The 19112-nt window shown below is 40.8% G+C and overlaps 1 protein-coding gene across 5 annotated transcripts in view; it reads left to right on the top strand.

The window, feature by feature from the left end:
• Window positions 1-19112, top strand: part of LOC129102632 (zinc finger protein 609-like) — a 72334-nt gene that overhangs the window by 31201 nt on the left and 22021 nt on the right. For all 5 annotated transcript variants that reach the window (XM_054612880.1, XM_054612872.1, XM_054612887.1 and 2 more), the window contains exon 3: window positions 17913-18138. In XM_054612880.1, coding sequence (XP_054468855.1) covers window positions 17913-18138 — 226 coding nt within the window. The remainder of the gene's footprint in view (window positions 1-17912; window positions 18139-19112) is intronic.

The following is a 19112-nucleotide window of genomic DNA, read 5'->3' as shown; positions in this document are numbered from 1 at the left end:
TTCTACTAACAAAATGCATCTTTTAAAATGCTCCTATGTGCACATTTTTATGCTAACATCTAATCTAGATGGGACAATTCAATCTGCCCAGGAAGTCGTGGTTGTTTTTTTACCAAAAGACATTAGCAGTCCAAACATTTCTGTATAGACAAGTCTGATTCTTAACTCAGTTCTGCATACCAGCTCCCACTGTGTGATTATCTATAATTGTGCTAAAAATACCACATGAGAGGTGGTATGTCCTCTCGGGAAATCTAGTATATACATCTGTGTTAGTGTCTTGTTGGGCTGTTTTCAGTTTCGGGTGGCTGTGATGTCGTTTCATTATGAGTGTTTCTTTTGAGATACCAGACAGGAGGAACTCTAATGACACAAGGGTTGTCTATAGGTTGACAAAAACAATTATTGTTTAACTCAACCGAAATACATTTTGATTATGACTTTGGTGTAATTAAGCCATGTTTATCCCCTCGGAATATGATATGTTTATGGTATCACAGCCACACAGTGTCTGAAGTGTCAACTCCTGTGCCACACAGCCAGGCTTCTTGTCATGTTCCCCTCCGTTAAACCCCCACAGAGGTAGACAACTGAGCAAACAGACATAACGGCTAATCCATTTTCTTATCTGTCAGACGGCGTTGTTCACTGCTGTTTGTTTGTCGTTTTTCTGTCTTCTCTCCGGTCTTATCCCTCTCGTTACATTTAGCTGGATGTCTTGGAAAAAAAAAGAAAAAAAAAAAGAAAGGCTCATCTGCCAAAAATAGAGCAGCGGTCCGCATTTCAGCCCTGAGAAATTGGAGAGGCGAGTTGGATCATGCGCATGCCCTCCCCCGGCGCTCCGTCTGAGAGGTCAGCCTCGAGAGCAGAGCTTTTATACGAGCTTTTCCTCTAATCCGGAGACTACCGTGCCCATTTCCAGCATAATTGAATAACATCTGTTTAAACATAAATAGCCACTTCTTGTATATTAATAACATTTAACAACGTAGAGGTCTCTGGCTGTATTTTGTGAGCAGTGAGGCTTTTTGAAGGTTTGGGTGCGTTGTGTCTGTGCATGCATTGCTTCCAAGCTTGGAAGTACAGATCTGAGATGAAAGGATTTTCTTTCCCATTCTAATCCACGCAGACAGCTAGGCCCTTGTGATTATTCCCACCCCCTTCTCTCCACTCATCTCTCTGAATGCGGGGCCTGTCTAATTCACCCTAAAAAGGGTTTCAAAAGGGGATTATACTGCTGATAGAAATTAAAGGGAGAACACGTCCGTCCTTCGGGAACAATGTCAAACATTCATGAGTCGATTGGATGCTTGCACAATATTAGGGGGCTGAATTTGGAGCGGTTTGCATTTTGTAAGGCTTCCTTTTTTTCCCCAATACCAAACTGCTCATTTCATGATGTATAAATTATATTTTATGAGGTTATTAATGCAAATGCTTACTAGTCGTTACTGGAAAAATTCCCAAAGATTTGACAGCAGCACCAGAGAATATGCCAACATGCAGTTTGTTTATTTCACAGGGTTCCCCCCCCTCACATCGAGACATAAATAGTGTCTTCCTATAAAACGTTTTTATGTTTCAAATAACGCAAATAGATTTTTTTTTTAACAAAGAAATCTCATCATTGTTATAATACTGAAAATGAGTTGAGTATCATTAGAGTTAACAATTATGGGGGAAGATAATGTTCCAGTGAATTTTGAAATGATTCTTAATTACCATAAATCAGGATGTCATCAGCATACATCCGCAAGACTTAAACAATACTTCATTAATGTGAGGGAAAGAATATCTGCAAAGTGCTTTACTCGAGGCTTATTCCTTTTGTTCAGCAGTATTTGTCTTATGATTATCATAGAAGTTTGACACTGAAGCCCTTCATGTTGTACGTTACGTGGAAAGAGAGCGTTTGAAAATGAGGTAACGCATCTTGCTGACCCGGGCTTCAGTCCAACAATTTACCGCCTCATCACCACCGAATCCCTTAAAACCCTCACCCCCAATCTAATGCTCTTTAAGAGACATAGATAAATAAATAAACCATATACGCATTAAGTGTACAGACACTGTTGGATTGTACTGTTCTGCCGCCCAAACTGAAGTTCTTTGCTTTGCTGCCAAGTCCTTTCAAACCCCGATGACATGGAACTATTTGACTTTGGCATGGATGAGTCGGTCACTGTTTACATGGCCATTTTGAATTAATGCAGCTGGCAGAGGCTCTTTGACCGGGGCCAGACTTGGCCCATCAACTGATGAGAGCATTAAAATAACAATATATAAAGAGTTATGAAGTTATTGTGAGCAGAACGACTGTATAAACCAGCTCTGAAGTCGATGCTTGGCTGAATCATCTGCAGTGCAAAGTTCGTGTAGAGTTTGGGAAATATTGAATGCCACATAAAAGGCCTAGCGTGTCCTACATTCATTGTACACTGTGTGCATGTGTGTGTGTGAAGCTATTTATTGACTATATGTTAAAAAATATTTGAATTGACGTCTTAAACCTCATCTACAGCTTCATCCTTTTTATTCCTCCTCTTTGTCCAGCAAATTGCATCTTCATAATACTCCAGACTTCTGATCTCTGTGTCCTATAGATTATCTGCACTTACATGATTTACTACATTAAAAGCCTGAAAGTGATAAATGTAGGTTGTCCTCTGCAAAAAAAACATCTCTACTCCAAAATTGGGTGCATGCCAACGTCTTCTCTAGTCTCCAGTGTGTGGAGGTTTGATTTTCTCCTGCTGCTTCCTCCCCTTAAACAAGAGTACCACATGCATCAAAGTCACCCCTGCCACAGCGCGGCCCTCTTATGAATGCTGATATGCTCAATGGAGACCACATCGGTGTCCTTGAATACAGAAGCGTTGCATTATCGGTTGCAGCCAGAGAGAGTCCCTCCTGTCGAAACAGTGTTCATCAAATATCTCGCTGTGAGTTTCCCTTTCTTTCTTTCTTCCAGACCCTTTCAGTCAGCAGTCTTGTCAGTTGTTTTTTTTATATACAGCAGTTTCGGGTGAGATTGAAATGTGCGTAGAACTGCTGGAAATAATTAAGAATAGAAAAAACAGAAGAATTCAGGTTGATGTTACTCCTAGTCAGAATCCCCATCGGCCAACACCTTAGCAGCTATTATTCTTTCTTTCACGTTCATACCGAAAGACATTTTATTTTCCCCAGTACACCCAAAATTAATGTCTTTGGACTGGGATAAAACCAGAACCACCTGGAACAAACCCATGCGAACACAGGGAGAGCATGGAAAGTAACCTGGATGCTTTGAAACCCAGAACGTTTCATTGCTTTACATGCGGTGTTTCCCCGAAGGTTTATTGCTTTGGGGCGGCTGATGGGCCAGAGGGGCTAAATGACCACCGACCACCACACCAACGCCTGCTCTCACATTTAACACTTTAATGTTCCTTTATAGTTATTTCTCTGGATATTTACCAGTCACCTTTTTAAAACGACTCTGCACATCAGCATGAATTAAATCCACCAAACTGCACTCAATTAGAACAGAAAATATGTCACCTTTTTGAATCTGGTTCGCCGATAACTCCTGTTCTACCTTTCTCCCAAAAAAACAGTTGTGAAAAAATACCAGGAGTTGAGTTTTCATTAAAACTAAATTATGACTGGTGTGTTGACTGCATGCCACATTAATGACCACATTGCCTCCTAAATTACCATATGACCGGTTGCTGAGAAGCAATGTAGCATTTAAAAAGCTATTCTCCTATAACTCCACATAAAACAGTTTTAACTGAATATTCTCTGGTTTAGCTAAAAACACAGAATCTGTCAGCAGGTTAGAGTGTCATTCTCCTACCTAGCCCGTTTGTAACCTGTAGCCAAAACGCTATTTTCACTTGACCTGTCTCCGCTCAGTAGCGGTGCACAATGAATACAGGGGGAACACCGAAATGTACATTCTACTGTTCACCTATCAAAAGTTGAGTTGGAGGATAAAGGGATTGTTGGCTTCACAGTATTACTAGCCATGTGTGCGTAGTTTACATCTGATAAGCCTTTAAACTCTTGGATGCATCATTTCCTGAAGTCATATAAGCTACTGAAACATCATGATCAATGTGCATTTATAGTGGTAAATAAAAATCCAAGACAAAGATTAATAAGATTTCACTGGATCAGATTATGTTTTTAGCCATGTAGCTAACCAGCTTACTTTGACTTCTTCTCTTCTGCTCTTTTAATGTCAATACTTTACAAAGCTGCGTGTCCATAACTGTCCAACAGGCGTGGATCGTTTTTGGACCGTGTGCACCTTTGGATGTCCTTGTTGCAACTGTGAAATCATTTTTGAATTATGAATAAATAAGTACATTGGTTACTATGTTTGTCCCAAAGTACTTCACTGGTGCACAGATGGGCTGATGGCTTGATGGCTTGGCACGTTAGGACTGATTTCCCTCTGACTTGATGCAGGGAAAGCTTCCTGAATTAGTGATCCAGTAAGTTGTTGTTTTTTGGCCGAGATGATTTTCTACCTCCACCCAAATAGTGGACAATTAACCAAGTATGATAGTATGATTAAATAGTCTTGCCTGCACTTATTTACCCCCACACTTTCCTACTTCCAAATATCCCAAAAGGGCTTCAGGGTGTTTGTGTTTGGCCGAGGAGAGGAGGAGGAGGATGTGTTGAGTGGATCAATGAAGGTGAAGTTGATATGGAAATGAGCTCGTCTTTGTAGTGGAGGCTGGGGAGTTGTTTAGTCCTTGGCGATGAGCTGAGCTCGCACATTCAATTATGTTTGGTAAGTGGGGCCTCGCTGTCCATCTGGAAAACTAAATTATGCTTAATCACATCCATTAGGTTTATGTATCCTTTGAAGAGTGAGACGTTTTGCTGTTGAATCCGTTCACTTAAGTCATATGTCACCATTATTTGAGTATATTTGTACTGTTAATAATACAGCTGAGGGTAGTACTCCAGAGGTCCTGGCAATTTGGTTATTGCTGAATAATGTGACATTTAATATCCCTTAAAAAATAAGATGCCTCTTTTTCCTGTGCTGCTTGACCTTCAGACTAAACTTCCCCTTTATTATGATCTGAGGTTTTGTCTTGATCTAGTTCAGATGAATGTCAAAGCTGTTACTTCAGTGTATCCACTTGATTTTTGCAGACCGTACTCATATTATTGGTACATGGTATTAGATGTGCAGTTGTTAGCTGCAGGACTTGATTGTTCTTAGTGAATTAGGGTTTATTGGCAATTAGGTTAATTACATGTATGATGTTTGCCTTGGTGTTTGCCACCTACAATAAACTAATTAAAGATGTTAAAATACAGGCAAAATGCTGCCAGGAACATAAATACAGAAAAGAGAAATTACATTAAATATTAAAAAAGATGATATACAAGAAATTCGATACCAAATATGTACAACACAACTGTATTTGGGTGTGAGAGCTGTTACATTCTATGCACAATGTGCAAAAATATTGATCAGCGGATGTGCAAAAGTTCACAAGTTCACGGTGAAGAGTCAATAAATAATTCAAACGCAAAAATGGATACATCATGACTTGTCAACTTAATTTTTTTTAATATCTACTGTGAGTTTAATTATTTCTTCAGCTCTCATCTAAAAAACGTATATTGGGTATGAATTATTAAGCCCTAAGAGGCAAAGTGTTGGGAGTAAATGTACTTAGAAAAAAAATCTTAAAATAAAAGCCAAATATAGCATGAAATATCTTTTTGCCTGATGTTCTGCAGCTAACTAATATGCTAGAGTAAAATCATTCTTACTTATTACATTTTTGAAAATCATAGCTATGTTTATAGATATTTGAAAACGCTTAAGTCCCGCCACCTTAAAAAGCATTTATCCCAAAATTAACAATATCTAATTCTGACCCTCTGGCTCTTAAGATTGTCGGTTTGACATAAAGTCCTCAGGATGAATTAAAGACGGAGGTAACATCTGTGTTTATGGAATCGCAGGGGGGGGGGACTACAATGACTGCACTATTTTTATCAGGGCATTAGCAGATTAGGCACTCAAACTAACAAGGTCATCAAACTCTGATGGCTGAGAGCAGCAGACCTCTGCTAAGCAGCTGACAGAGAGAGACAAGGGAGCTTTGGTGCGTTATTAGTGGGTTTCACTTCACTCCCTCAGTCTGACTTGTTAGTGCTTTTAATGATCCGAAGGTCACGGAGTTATCATTTCTTTAGATTCCCTACACGAGCGTCTGCATTGTGCTGACACGTCGCTGCGCGTCCTCTGATTTAAGCAAGCGTCTCAGGAACATTTCAATCTGCTTTTTTTGTTGCCCTGCCAAAGTGCATCTACTGAGTAGTTTTCGAGCAGCTTTTAGATTGATTTGATACTCGCTAACAGAGATTTATTTCCAGGTCAGCCTGTTTTTGGCGTGTTCAAGTCATCTCACTTAACTCCCTGGATTACACTCCAAGTCAGCTCCACGCTATAATTATCCAAAACAAGTCATAAATGTGCTGCGCGGATCAGAAAAATAAACCGCAGCGTAGCTCACCATGCTGTGAGACTAATAAAGGATTATCTTATCTCGTCTTATCTTATCTCGCGCTCTTCCAGTGACCTGCCTCTTGAAATATATTCTTCCCCTCCCCACCAGTAAGTGGATTTGTCATAAGGTGGCGAGCTGCGGCGTTGGTTGCGCCCAAAGGTGTTTTTAAGGTGTGAAAGTCTACAGGGCTTTTGAGGCGCTCAGTAATGGTTCGCCATCAGCGTCCATTAAGATAGACACGGTTCAATAGGAGCTCTGTGAGCAGTAGAGGTCGATCAGAGTGGCAAGCCCGAGCTCAAGCAGTATCTGCAGAACAGAGCTCAGTGAACTCCTACACATGTGCACACACACACACACACACACACACACACACACACACACACACACACACACACACACACACACACACACACACACACACACACACACACATTACTACAGCCACGGCCTTAACCTCTGCACCTTTATCACCTGCTATCCATCTGTGCAGCTGAAACCTCTGCTTCAGTTGCCGTGAATGGATTTTTGGAAGCTCATAAAGTGATTCCTCCCGGCTCTAACGTCTAGTTGTATTAGGCATTTTATTAGTGTTTAATCATTTACAGTTGGTCATATTCCCAAATTCTTACTTAATATATCATCCAATATATGTCACGTTGTTTTCACAATCTGGCACCTGTGTTGAAAGTGACAAGTGTATTTTGTGCCAAGTATAATATTCATGGTTTTCTGTTTATTTTTGTCAGCCCAAGTAACACAAAATAATAAGGCATAATTCTGTTTTTAGTTGGTTTTTTTTGGAGAGTATTCATTGATGTGTGTCTTTTGGATTGTCTTTTCTAATGTTTTGGGGAAGGCACCACCCACAGAAAGAGAGCCTCAACACAAGGGAAACAGACTAACGGAGAACAGCTATTAATAGTTTGAGGTTAGGGACTCTGGGGAACTCTCCCAGCCTGAATAACAACCTTGTTTTTTGTAGAATAATACGTGAGACTAGTAAAACATCTTTTTGTTTCATAGATGATAAGGTTGGTGTGTCTAGGAACATTTATTTTAGCTCGAATGCTTTAGGCTTCAGGAAGGAAGGTAGGTAGAGCTGGAAAAACTGGAGTTTTGGGTCACAGCTGTCAACGTTATGATGAACCGTTTGCCACACAAGGAACTAGATTTTCTTTCCAGCCCGATCTCAGAGCCTTGGTCAAAGCCTCAGACTTGTAAGACGTCAAAGAGTGAATCACTGGTGTTTGAGTGGGACTCTGGGTGGCTGAGCTGTTGATGACAGCGTCTGAGTTTGTTGTCAGGTTTCCCCTTGCCGTGAGATAAGGTTTATGACTATGGAGAAGGCTGGCGGGAGAGAAATCCTTGTCGGCTCAGCTCGGTTTTATCTGTTTTTTTCTAGCTGGCGGCACACTCTCTCTCTCTCTCTCTCTCTCTCTCTCTCTCTCTCTCTCTCTCTCTCTCTCTCTCTCTCTCTCCCTCCCAGTCGGACGCATGTGGGTGACCTTGACGAGAATGTGGTTTATTGTTGTAATAGATACTGTTGTTGTCAACTGACCTATGGTCGGAGTGGGAGGATGAGAAATGGGAGAAAGGAGGGGAAAAAGGGAGAGAATCACCAAATGGAGCGTAGCAGAATCAGAATCCGGATAGGATGAAGTTCTCTACCTATTTACAGTGAAACCACAGATGAATTCATTTGTCGATCAACAGGAAATTAATCAGCGTTTATTTTCTTTATCAAACAAACATTTAGCTGCAAAAGTTCCTTGTTTGCAGCTACTCAAATGTGAGGATTTTATGCTTATCTTTATCTTCCATGACACGTATCTCTTTGAATTTTGGACTGTTGGTCGGACAAAAAGACAGCAGCTTTAATTGTGGGAAATTATTGCAGGAGTTTGTATGACATTTTACAGATGATTAATAGGTTGAATAAAGAAATATCAGGCAGATCAAAGGATAACGAAAGTAATCGTCAGCTACAGCCCGTCTTGCCAGTATTCGATGTTGCACTGAATCTTAAGTGTTGTTGTCTCTTGTGTGCGTGCATTGTGTTGCTGAACATCCAGCCACTAACCACTAACTGTCAAACCACAGACAAACTTCTAAACCAACCAGGCAAGAAGAGAATAGTTTAGTTCCTGTTAATAAAGCACAGCTACAGAACACACAGACGCTTCCTCAGGAAGGCTTTCAACACCTTTTATCAGCAGTGAGCATAAAGGGACGCTCGGGTTGCCCTGCTGCTACGTGGAGATCTTTAAGTCCTCATAATACCTCCGCCCCAGTGCACTTCCAACCCAACCCCCACCCTGTCAGCTAACAAACAATACCAGGCGTAGGCTGAAGGCAGCCGGCTGAGCAAGGGAGGGAGGAAGGGAAGGAATTAAGGTTGACAAGGTCAAGCTGAACCAAGACAAGAGAAACGTTTACCGAACCAACGGAGTGTAAGCCAGTCAACCAACCAAGTTCACTGGCCAGATACTCTGAGATAAGCAGGTTTTTTTTAGAAAGGAATATTCCAATTCTTATTTGTCTTGAGATTTACCATTGCCAGAATCAATGGAGGAAAGATGGCGGACTTTTCATTTCGTGCCAACACAACGTTGATATTTGTGGTTTTCAGTAAAATGTCTGGACAACGATTTAATTAATTACTGTGAAAATTTGGTACAAACATTCACGTCTCTCTTAGGATGAAGTGTAACAACATAGTGCTAATAAGCTAATGTTAGCATGCCAACACACATAAGTAGCGTTCTAATTGTGAGGTTGTTAGCATGTTAGCATTACGCAACACATCCTCACAGCGTTGCTAGCGTGGCTGTCGTCCTGTTTGAATATGTGAAGGGAGAATGTTCAAGCTTAAACGGATTAAGTTCCATTTTAATACTCTTTTTTTTATAATACTGTGGAAAGACATTTATAGCTTCTTCTTTTTTTACAACTTGGGTTTTATTTTAATTGCTGAAATCTGGGGACGCAGCGACTTTGCCAACAGCAATACAGCGATTACGAGCACTCAAACAGCCAGAGAGGTTGTAAACAAACCCCCTAATTTGACCAAATACTGGTCCAGTTCCACTTTACAATTTCATAGTTGTAGTAGAGAGAGAGAGAGAGAGGAGTTTTTTATTTATTTTTTTTCCTCTCTGTAACTTTTCTTAAGCGGGAAAATTAGGCCACTGTTTCATAAGTGAGCAAATTGGTAAGCTCCACTTATCTTGGCTCAGTCCTCTTCCCCGCGGTCCCTTGTGCCTTCTGTCTTTTTATGTCACTTTTTACTTCCCTAACCCCATGTTGCTGGGAGCTGCAGGAGCCGTCTCTTGACTAATGTATGTTGTCCTTTTCATCAGGGAGTTGTCTCCACAGGTAAAAAAAACCTCCCACGCTGTCTGAAGAGGTTTCTCTCCGAGGAAGCTTTGTGTACACCCTTTTTTGCCTTCAGTATAATCAACAGGCCGCGGTTGAATAGCGGCTCTGATGAATGTGTCGCACTAAAAAGATATTAAATTTGATTGCTACTGAAATTTACAGCAAATGTGGAAGCGTTCCCCACCGTCTATCTAACCGTTAAAGCTGTAATTCTCAGCTGTTTCCAAAGGGACGCGAGATGAAAGTTTACTCAGTGCGGCGTGCGAAGCTGCTTTTGTCTTACAGACGTTTTTCATGTTTATGTCTCGACTTTCAAGGCTCTGTAGCCGAACGTGGAGGCTCTGTTGCGTCATTAAAACGAGCTGTAACGCTAAGTGCCAAAACGTGTCAGAGTTTCCTGGAGCCATTTAGAAAATTACATGTTGTGGAAAGGTTGAGGTTTTTTTTATTTTGTAGGCTTTAAAGTTAAATACAAATGTGTTTTACATTAATTCAAACTACATATTCTAACTGCTATATTGAAAAATGTGTCATTTATATGCCTGTAATGTCAACAGTCATATGGTAAACTGCATCTTTTTTAGACAATAACTGTTTACAGTGAGAGCCCGGCTCACTCGTTACGGCTCCAAAGAGATTGCAGGTCATGTTTGACCAACTTCATCACCGCTTAGTTTCCTCTCTGTATTATTTATGTGTGGCTACGCTAGCCTGAAAGCACAAATTAGCAGCTAAAACCAAGGAAGAGTTGCCTAGAAACAGAGTGCCTTTTTTTTACCGGCTGGAGTTTCTACAATAGATGTCAGGTGTTCCCGTTTTCCCTTTTCAGTTTCTGTGATTACTCCGAGCTTCAAAGAGAGAGCGAGTGTGGTTTTAAGTAAAGGAATTAAGCCAGTGTGCAGCGTTTGAAAAGAATCAGGGAAGGGCTTTCACGTCTTGAATCCAGCCACTTTACATCTTTTTTTTTTTTTTTTTACTCCGTCTCCCGGCTGATGTAAGTAGTCAAATTAAATGAGGCTTGTGCATTTGTTTTCAATTGTAGCTTAATGCTAATAACCATGATACTTCAATAACACGGCTCACTTGAAAAGCTGATTGTCTGCTGATCTGCACTGCTGTCGTCTGGGCTGCTTAGAATTTGAATGCTGCTTTCGTTAAAGTCTCAGTGAAAGGGAAGTTAGAGCGTGTTTAGCTTCTGTGCTGTGGCATATTCCCCAGTGAAATAAGATATTTGAGCGGTGTGTACAGGTACAAGAGGTATTCAAATATATTAATTTGCATTTTATTGGACAGTTGAAAAGTGGGCGGACTTATAATGTAGTGCAGCATGGAGTTAGAGAAAACAGTGGCTTTATACGCCTCCCTTGATGCTAAAATTAGCATTTTTTGATTGATGGATTGATGTCATAATATTATTGGTTGGTACTATCTTAGGTTAACACACATTATATTTTGTTTTATGAAGAAAAGATGATTGGATTATGGATAGAAAAATGGAAAGAAATAGTTTTTTATTTTTAATTTAATCTTGAATATAAATTAATTATGTGGATTCAACAATGCCGTACAGATTACAAGCCCCCACATTGTTTCTGTGACAGCCCAATAAAGCAGCTTAGGTCCCTTTTTTATCTACCGTTTCTTAGCTGGGTGTCATTTGGTGCTGAAAGAGGCACCGACCGAAGCCGGCAAGAAGTGTAATCTCCACCGGCCTTTGACCTCAGTAACTCACCAAAGATGTTCACGGGGTTCGCCCCCGGTGTCAAAGAGAATTACATAATTGAAGCGAGAACACAGAACTCGGTCAACTAATAGCACTTCAGCGAGGAGTCCTTTTAACTAAATAATGGCCCCTTGTGTCAGGAAGAATTACATTTTCTCCTTTAAAGACAGATGTTTTCTCTCTTTTGATGTTGGAAACGGTGTCCAATTCCCCCGGGCTTTATCAGGCTGGAAAATCTATACTGCTCAATGGTTAAACAATCAACAGGGGCCAATTTAGATCAATTATAGTCTTCTCATACTGCGGTAGGGGAAAACTCTAAATACGCCAGATTATTATTATTGATTAGATTTAAATTCAGATTGCGACAACTCCATTAAAACCGTTACCCATTTCCCGACTTTTTCTGTTTGAGAACATTCAGAATAGCATAATAATTAATATCAGGCATGAAAAGAAACTGACATGAATGGGCAACCCTTTACTTTGAGCCCCCTATTTAGCATTAATAAGCAGTTAACATTTATTAAATGGTTTCAAACACTCCATAATATAAGCAGATATAAGTGTTTTTCAATCACTTTAAATCTTCCAGTGGGAATCCATACATTGAGGCTGGTATACAAACAGAAAATGTATGAAAATGTAGTAAAAGCCAGTCTTTTGTACAATACATGCTCATCAATAAAACACAGTTGACCCATAAAGTGCTATTTAAAGATGAGATGATAAATCCACATCGGCGGTTAATCCAAATGACCCATTGTCCGTTATCTGACTTGACCTCGGGACCCTATTTCCAACTCTGGTTAAAACGCAGGTTTCCATTTTGGTATGAAATTGTAAAAACGCAGACTTCTGTCAAGCATGGGTATCTCTCCTAATGTTATTTCCGTTTAAACTGCATTTCAATCGAGTTGGAAAGCATGAGCAGGCACACAAAATCAGCATGTGAAAGAAAAACTGCTTATGGTGCTTATTTTATCGCTACTGATGCAGAAAAAGCACCAGAAAAAGAAATGTGATTTAATGGTTAAGCAGTGATGTGTATTGAACTGCCGTTGCAGACATAATTCTCTGTGACTTGTAACAGGAGTCACGTATGAAAGGGTAAATAAAGCATGACCATGAACAGATTTATTATCCTGTGTCAAACTTGAGGTTTGTGCATGAAAGGTCTGCTGTTAAGACTGAATGCTGGAAACGATTATATCTGTGTTACACATCACAAGGTCTCATGGTTTTGAATCCGGAGCCTACGTACTTTTAGCTGGTTAAACAAAACCAGTCCAGTGATTTACTAGAAGTCTATTAAAGTCTAATGATCCATGATAACAGGTGTTGGCTCACTAACATGTCCTTTTGTTTGCATTGTTTTTGTCACTCCCCAGTATTTCTATGACTAACACGCTTGTTTTCATGGAAAAACTACCATACAAACAAATCATCAAGGTAATTCCTTGTGACATTATTTTATTATTTTAATGTTGAAGTTTAATAGTAAGTAGAGTGGAAGAGTAGTATTGCAACAACAATATTACTTGTAATACATGGAATAAAAAAACAGATATCAAGGAGTATTCAGTTCTGCATTTCTGCTGATTTCAGTATAATGCTAAAATACAACAAATTGCTTGATGAATTAAAAAAAGAAAGATGGGGGAAATTATTTCCAATATTCTTTTATTGGACATTATGAACATTTATCTGAATACAAAAAGCATCAATTAAAAAAGATAGTTATGTTTTAAAGACCAGTTTATTACAGATACTCTCCTTTAACCCTGAGTGCAATATCTTTTTTGCAATGTAGTTCACATTACTATGACTATTAAAACTAACTATACATTATGCAGCCCCACAATGCATTATGTGGTCAACTGTATTCCAGCTCCACACGAGTACAGCCAAGACAGGTGTCTCCGTATGACACTGCAGAGTAATCCTTTGGTAATCCTCGCCCGAGCTCAGTGCTCAGTTTCTTAATCCCAACTCTAATAAACAAGTTAAAGCCCAAGTTAATGTGTCCAGTAAAAAAAAAAAAGGAAAAAAAAAGAAAAAGTGCAGCAAGTGTCTTGTCCTCCACGGGTGAGTTATTGTGTGATCACTGGAAATCCAGGCAGCGTTCCCCCCCTCCTCTCTGTCAGCGCTGTGAGGCATGCTTGCAGATTCATAGGATTTTTGTCTGTCAGTTCAACATTATTCTTGCCTGTGTGGCTTTTTTTTTTTCTCTCCAGCAGTCAGCATGGGGTTTCAGTTAGGAAAAAGGTTTGCGTGACACTCAGGCATTGTGTGGTTTCGGGGGGAGATTTCAAAAATCCGTTTGTAAAGTCTTGCAAGGAGGGGAAGGAATCGTGGAATTTGGCATCGGCTGAGCAATCGAGTAGAGCCTTGTGTAATTTGACAAGTTGTGTGTAGTTCATTTCGCATGTGGTTTTTACGGAAAAAAAGAACCCGGACAAGACGTCAGGCATTTCACTGTGTGGGTTTACATTCTGCAGCCACAGAGTGAAAGTCCTTTTGTTCACTCCTCCATTGATAGAACTTGGAAATAGAGCACCACTGTTGGCGCACATTGTACACTGGCGATCCTATTCTATTTAATCTGTACNTTTATTTTATACATTATTTATTTATTTATTTATTTATTTATTTATATATATATATATTTATATATATATATATATATATATATATATATATATATATATATATATATATGAGACTGGTTCTTTTTATTGTGTAGTGGAAATAAACTTGACTATCCTGTCTTTCATGGATTGCTTGGTAACAAGGTTAAAGTGGGAAAAAATGAAGTCAAAGCCCATAAAGGAGAAGTTATACTCAATCTGAAAATGTAAGACAAAGCTGTGAAATTCATCAAGATGATTTAATTCACAGAAAATGTATCGACTTCTGGAATATTGGATGAGATTCTTCTGTGAATCCCCAGCGTTCAGTGTTTTTAAATGAAAGTAAATGGGAGAGTTAAAAGGCTTCTCATACGAAGGAAACCAGATGATTCCTTGAACTTCACTCTGCTTGACCACTTGAAGCAAATTGTTTCTTTAATTCATCCAAGTGTTCTTAGCCTCCTGTCATTTTAACTTGGGGTTAATGACTCGTCACCTGGTTATCACAAACATATTGTGACGAGAATGATGATGGCAGTTGGGTCTTTTTATAGTGTTTGGACTTGAGCTGCAGCAATGATTCCATTAATGGAGTACTTGATGGACAGAACATTTGTGATCAATCATTTCAGTAATTTTTTCAGCAAAAATGCCAAAAATTGCTTTCAGCTTTTCTCTATTTTGTCATTGTAATCTGATAAACCTTTATCATTTCAGTTCTGTGCTAGGGCACCAGCTTATCCAAGTGTACTTCCTGTCAGCTGTTGCATTAACAAACATTGTAACAGGAAATACGAAGGGGCCCATTTAGAATGCTAATGTTGTTGAGCCTGAAAAATCTAGTATTGGACTTTTGATTGGACAAAACAATACATAAGCCATTTTTGTAATCAAGAAAAGGGTATGCAGATTTATTGGTTATGAAATAGTTATAATAATAATAATCGTTATTTGCAGCCCTAGCTTTGGCTATAGTCACTCGCTATTAGTGTGCATTTGTTGGAGAAAATACTAAAGGGAAGAAATGAAAGGCTGGTTTGTAAGAGATTTATTTGGGCTTTTCCTTAAGCCGTCTTTATGCGAGTCGCCAACATAGACACTGTATAAATCAAATGCGCTATTGTGCAAGTTTTGTTGTTTTCTGTGGAAATCTGGCAGTCGTCAGCTAAACAATTTCCAGTAAAAGACAAGCAGGCGAACAGATGTAGGCTCTGACCCGACAGCAGATCAACTAAGTCAACAACCCTTCGACATGAGCACTCTATACACCTGGGTCGCCTCTGAGTTTATTGATAAGCACGGCTAAAACTACCAGCTAGCCAAATGAAAAAGAAGGAAATTGACAATGAGCATCTAATAACATGAGCTTACTACCCAACCTAACAATTTCATTAAGGAGAGGGTTATTTCCAGGCCCGTGATTAAGTCGGCCTAAGTTGAGTCAATTTAGAGAAGGCTCTGCGTGAACCTGCGTGCACCTTTCACCGTTGGCTGTCACTCTGAGGGAGGGTTCATTGTGTGGTCATGTCTGCGGCTCTCTGTGTCTGCATAAGGCCCAGGGAACAGTGTGTGGTGACAGCTCGGGTGATTACCTGTCCTGTCTCATTCGCTCAGCCGGCCTGCAGCTTGGCCACATCGTGCATCAGAAAAGTGACACGCGGTGATTACGCCGTCGTTAAGGGCCTCGCTCTGCGTCGCTCTCTGCGCACATTAATTTGCCCGTCCTCTGAGCAACCGGGAGGAACGGGCGCTCTCTCTCTCTCCGAGCTCGTTTTCTGTAAACCATGAAATATGAAGCTTCTGTGATGACAAGTCCTGAGCTAATATTAAATTTCCATCAGGGACTAATGTTTGGTTTTCAAAGCACTTGGTTCATCACGGATTTCCATTTCCTCATTCAGTGATGAATCGGAAATGTGTCGCACAGCGTAATTCCTGGCAGTATTGCAAATCAAATGTTTTGGTTTACAAATCACCATCAATCACATTATCAATGTCAAATAATTCTCGTTTCACTATGACATCAGAATCATATGTTCTCTCAAAATACATCTTAAATGGAGACACAACAGAATGAAAATCAGTAAGATTTAAATGCTTATTTTTATTTTCCATCTGCCTGACACAGTTACTGCTTTTATTTGGAAAGTTATCATAGTAAGTCTTTGCTAGAGTTGCGGGATGTGACTCATTCTTGCACGATTGCAATCATTATGAAACCACAAAACGCTGCATAAATGCCTAGGGGGAAAAAAAGCTAAGTCTAGTCTAAATGCTGCATTAACAGTGCGTGCTAGTGATGTTTGTATGCTACCCTAAATAACATGAAAATGCAGCTTTAATCCAAGTACAGCTGAGGCTAAATGACAGTAGTTTTGAAGGTTTTTGGTCAATGGAACTAAGTAGGATTCGTCATCTGGGAACCATGAATGAAAATGTTGTGCTAGTCAGTCTTGTAAATTCTCGGATTTTTCTCAGGATTCATTAAATATTTGACCTTCTGGTGGCACTAGAGGAAACATCAGGTGATCAGCAGTCACTGGGATACATTTTCTGGAGACCATGAAGTTGTGCCAACATTTTCATCCCCACATTAATCAGAATTGAGCCGCCACTCCGATATATCTGTGATAAATAGCTTTATATCTCCACTTCATGCCCAGTTTGGACCAGTAAGCAGATTAAAACTAATATTTAAAGGGGCGTACAGGCTTATGATCCAATGTGTCAATTATTATTTTGTCTTCTCCGTCTAATTGGATCCAGCATTGGCAGCGTATTTCCTCCGAGCCCTGAGTGGTTTATACCCAATTAATAAATGTGTGGTGTGTTGGCTGCGGCGCGGCGTTCCTCCTGCAGTTCAGTGCTAATGATTCGGAGCGCTTTAATGTCGAACTGCCTTGAATGAAGAGCACTAAGCCTGGTGTCACCGCGGCCCCCTTAAATCACCATTAGTCTTCCTCTCGCTGTCTCTTTTCCGCCTCCACACTTCTCTTCCTACCAGTTGTCTCTCTGGTGTGCTCCCCCCCCTTCACTCGTCTCCCTCGCTTTCCTTCCTTCCGTCCTTTTTCATTTTAAGTTTTTTTTTTTTTTTTTCCCTCGTCGGCCTCTTCGTTGCTGTCACAGTGTGTCAGAACAGGTGGAATCAATTACTGACCCCTTCAGCGGCACCGCTCCCTCGCCACAACTAGCTCTTTAGTCGAGGGGAATTAATGAGTGATCAGCCCGCGAGATGATTCGGTGTCACGGATCTCGCTCGGCGGGCGGCCGTGCGGGGGAAGTGAAAAGCTGGGGGAGGGGATTGTTTGACCAATCCTGCATGACTAATTCCGTCCTTCCACAATGGCACTTAAAGCAGTTCACATGTTCCTCCCCTGCCTCCTAATCACCTCTAAGGTTGAGGGAAGACACGGAAGTATATTACGACACTGAGTGCTGCATCACTCTCGCTCCAATTAAGGTTTTAAGGGCCAGCAGCAAACCAGGATGTCTTCCATCCAGATCCCTCCATTGTGTCACACACTGGCTGCATCTTCACAGAAGCTCTCTATGTGTTTGTACAGTGGTTCTGAAGTGTCTCATGTGTGCTTCTCTCTCTCTCTCTCTCTCTCTGTCTCTATCAAACCCCCACTTCCTTCTTCACAGATGGAATCTCCTGTCTCCACGCCAGCTCCTCCCCCCCTCCACCTCCTGGCCACAGTAGGCAACAGTGAGATCTCCTCGCCGTGTGAGCAGATAATGGTGCGCACACGCTCGGTGGCCGTGAACACATCCGACGTGGCCCTGGCTACCGAGCCCGAGTGCCTGGGGCCCTGCGAGCCCGGCACGAGTGTCAATCTCGAAGGCATCGTGTGGCAGGAAACCGAAGACGGTAAGTGGAGCGGGCTTTTAAAACACGCTGTTAAGCGGCCGTCTTCCACTGTGGAAACAAATGAGTCCGAAAAGGAAGCAAAAAAAAAAAAAAAAAAAAAAGCTACAAATATGTGGGATGTGTTTTTATTTACACAGCCAGTGTGGTCGCACAATGACATCAAAGATGAATTGGGTTTTCAAGGCTTCAGTGAAGTCTCTGTCGTTTAAAAAATAATCATCTTGCTGTCATTATCGTGCATATTTCGTCTGCTAAAATGTAATTGGATATGCCCCGACCGCCTCAGGAGCTGGTGGTGGTACTAATGCGTGCTTTAACAGCCCACATGCTGCACAGTACTGCCAGCAAGAATAGTAGTTGGCAGGCAGTTCTTAGGTGGCCTTGAATTGTTGTTGTTTTGCTCTGGAGTATGCAGACAGGAGTTTGTTGCACACAGATATATGCTCTCTGCAACAACATGCCTCATAACACAAAGCACTTATTTTTTTTTTTTTTTTTTTTTTTTTTGCAAGGCTGCCATTTGGGACTATAGTTGGCTCCTTTCCTGTAATGCAGTCCGAGTGAAATCTCAGAACCCCCCACCCTCCCTACCTCCCAACCTTTGATCGAAGCCACATTCAGCTTTATTTAATTTTAAGATGTATCACTAGCACTATCAGGTTTTTGCTGGGTCTGGGAAAAAAAAAAGAAAAAAAACAACCCTCCTCTTCTGTCGTGCATGTGAGATAATGCAAACACCTAATCTTCAAAGCAGCTCGTGCTCAGTGGCTCTGCGGGCACGCCGAGTACAGATCGCCCACACAGCCTCAGTGCTGCTGGTTGGCTCACTTGGAGGAACTGAAACAGAAAAAAAAAAAAAGGCCCCTGCCTCATCAACATTCCCAAAGCACAGTCGCTGCTATTGAGTGGCTCTCCCCCCCCCCCCCTCTCTCTCTTTCTCCCTCTCTCTCTCTCCCTTTTTGATTTTTGCTCCG

The sequence above is a fragment of the Anoplopoma fimbria genome, chromosome 2, assembly GCF_027596085.1.
Source record: "Anoplopoma fimbria isolate UVic2021 breed Golden Eagle Sablefish chromosome 2, Afim_UVic_2022, whole genome shotgun sequence".
In the NCBI taxonomy this organism is placed as follows: Eukaryota; Metazoa; Chordata; class Actinopteri; order Perciformes; family Anoplopomatidae; genus Anoplopoma; species Anoplopoma fimbria.
The sequence above is the reverse complement of the archived record's forward strand: the minus strand, read 5'-3'. Positions and strand labels throughout refer to the sequence as shown.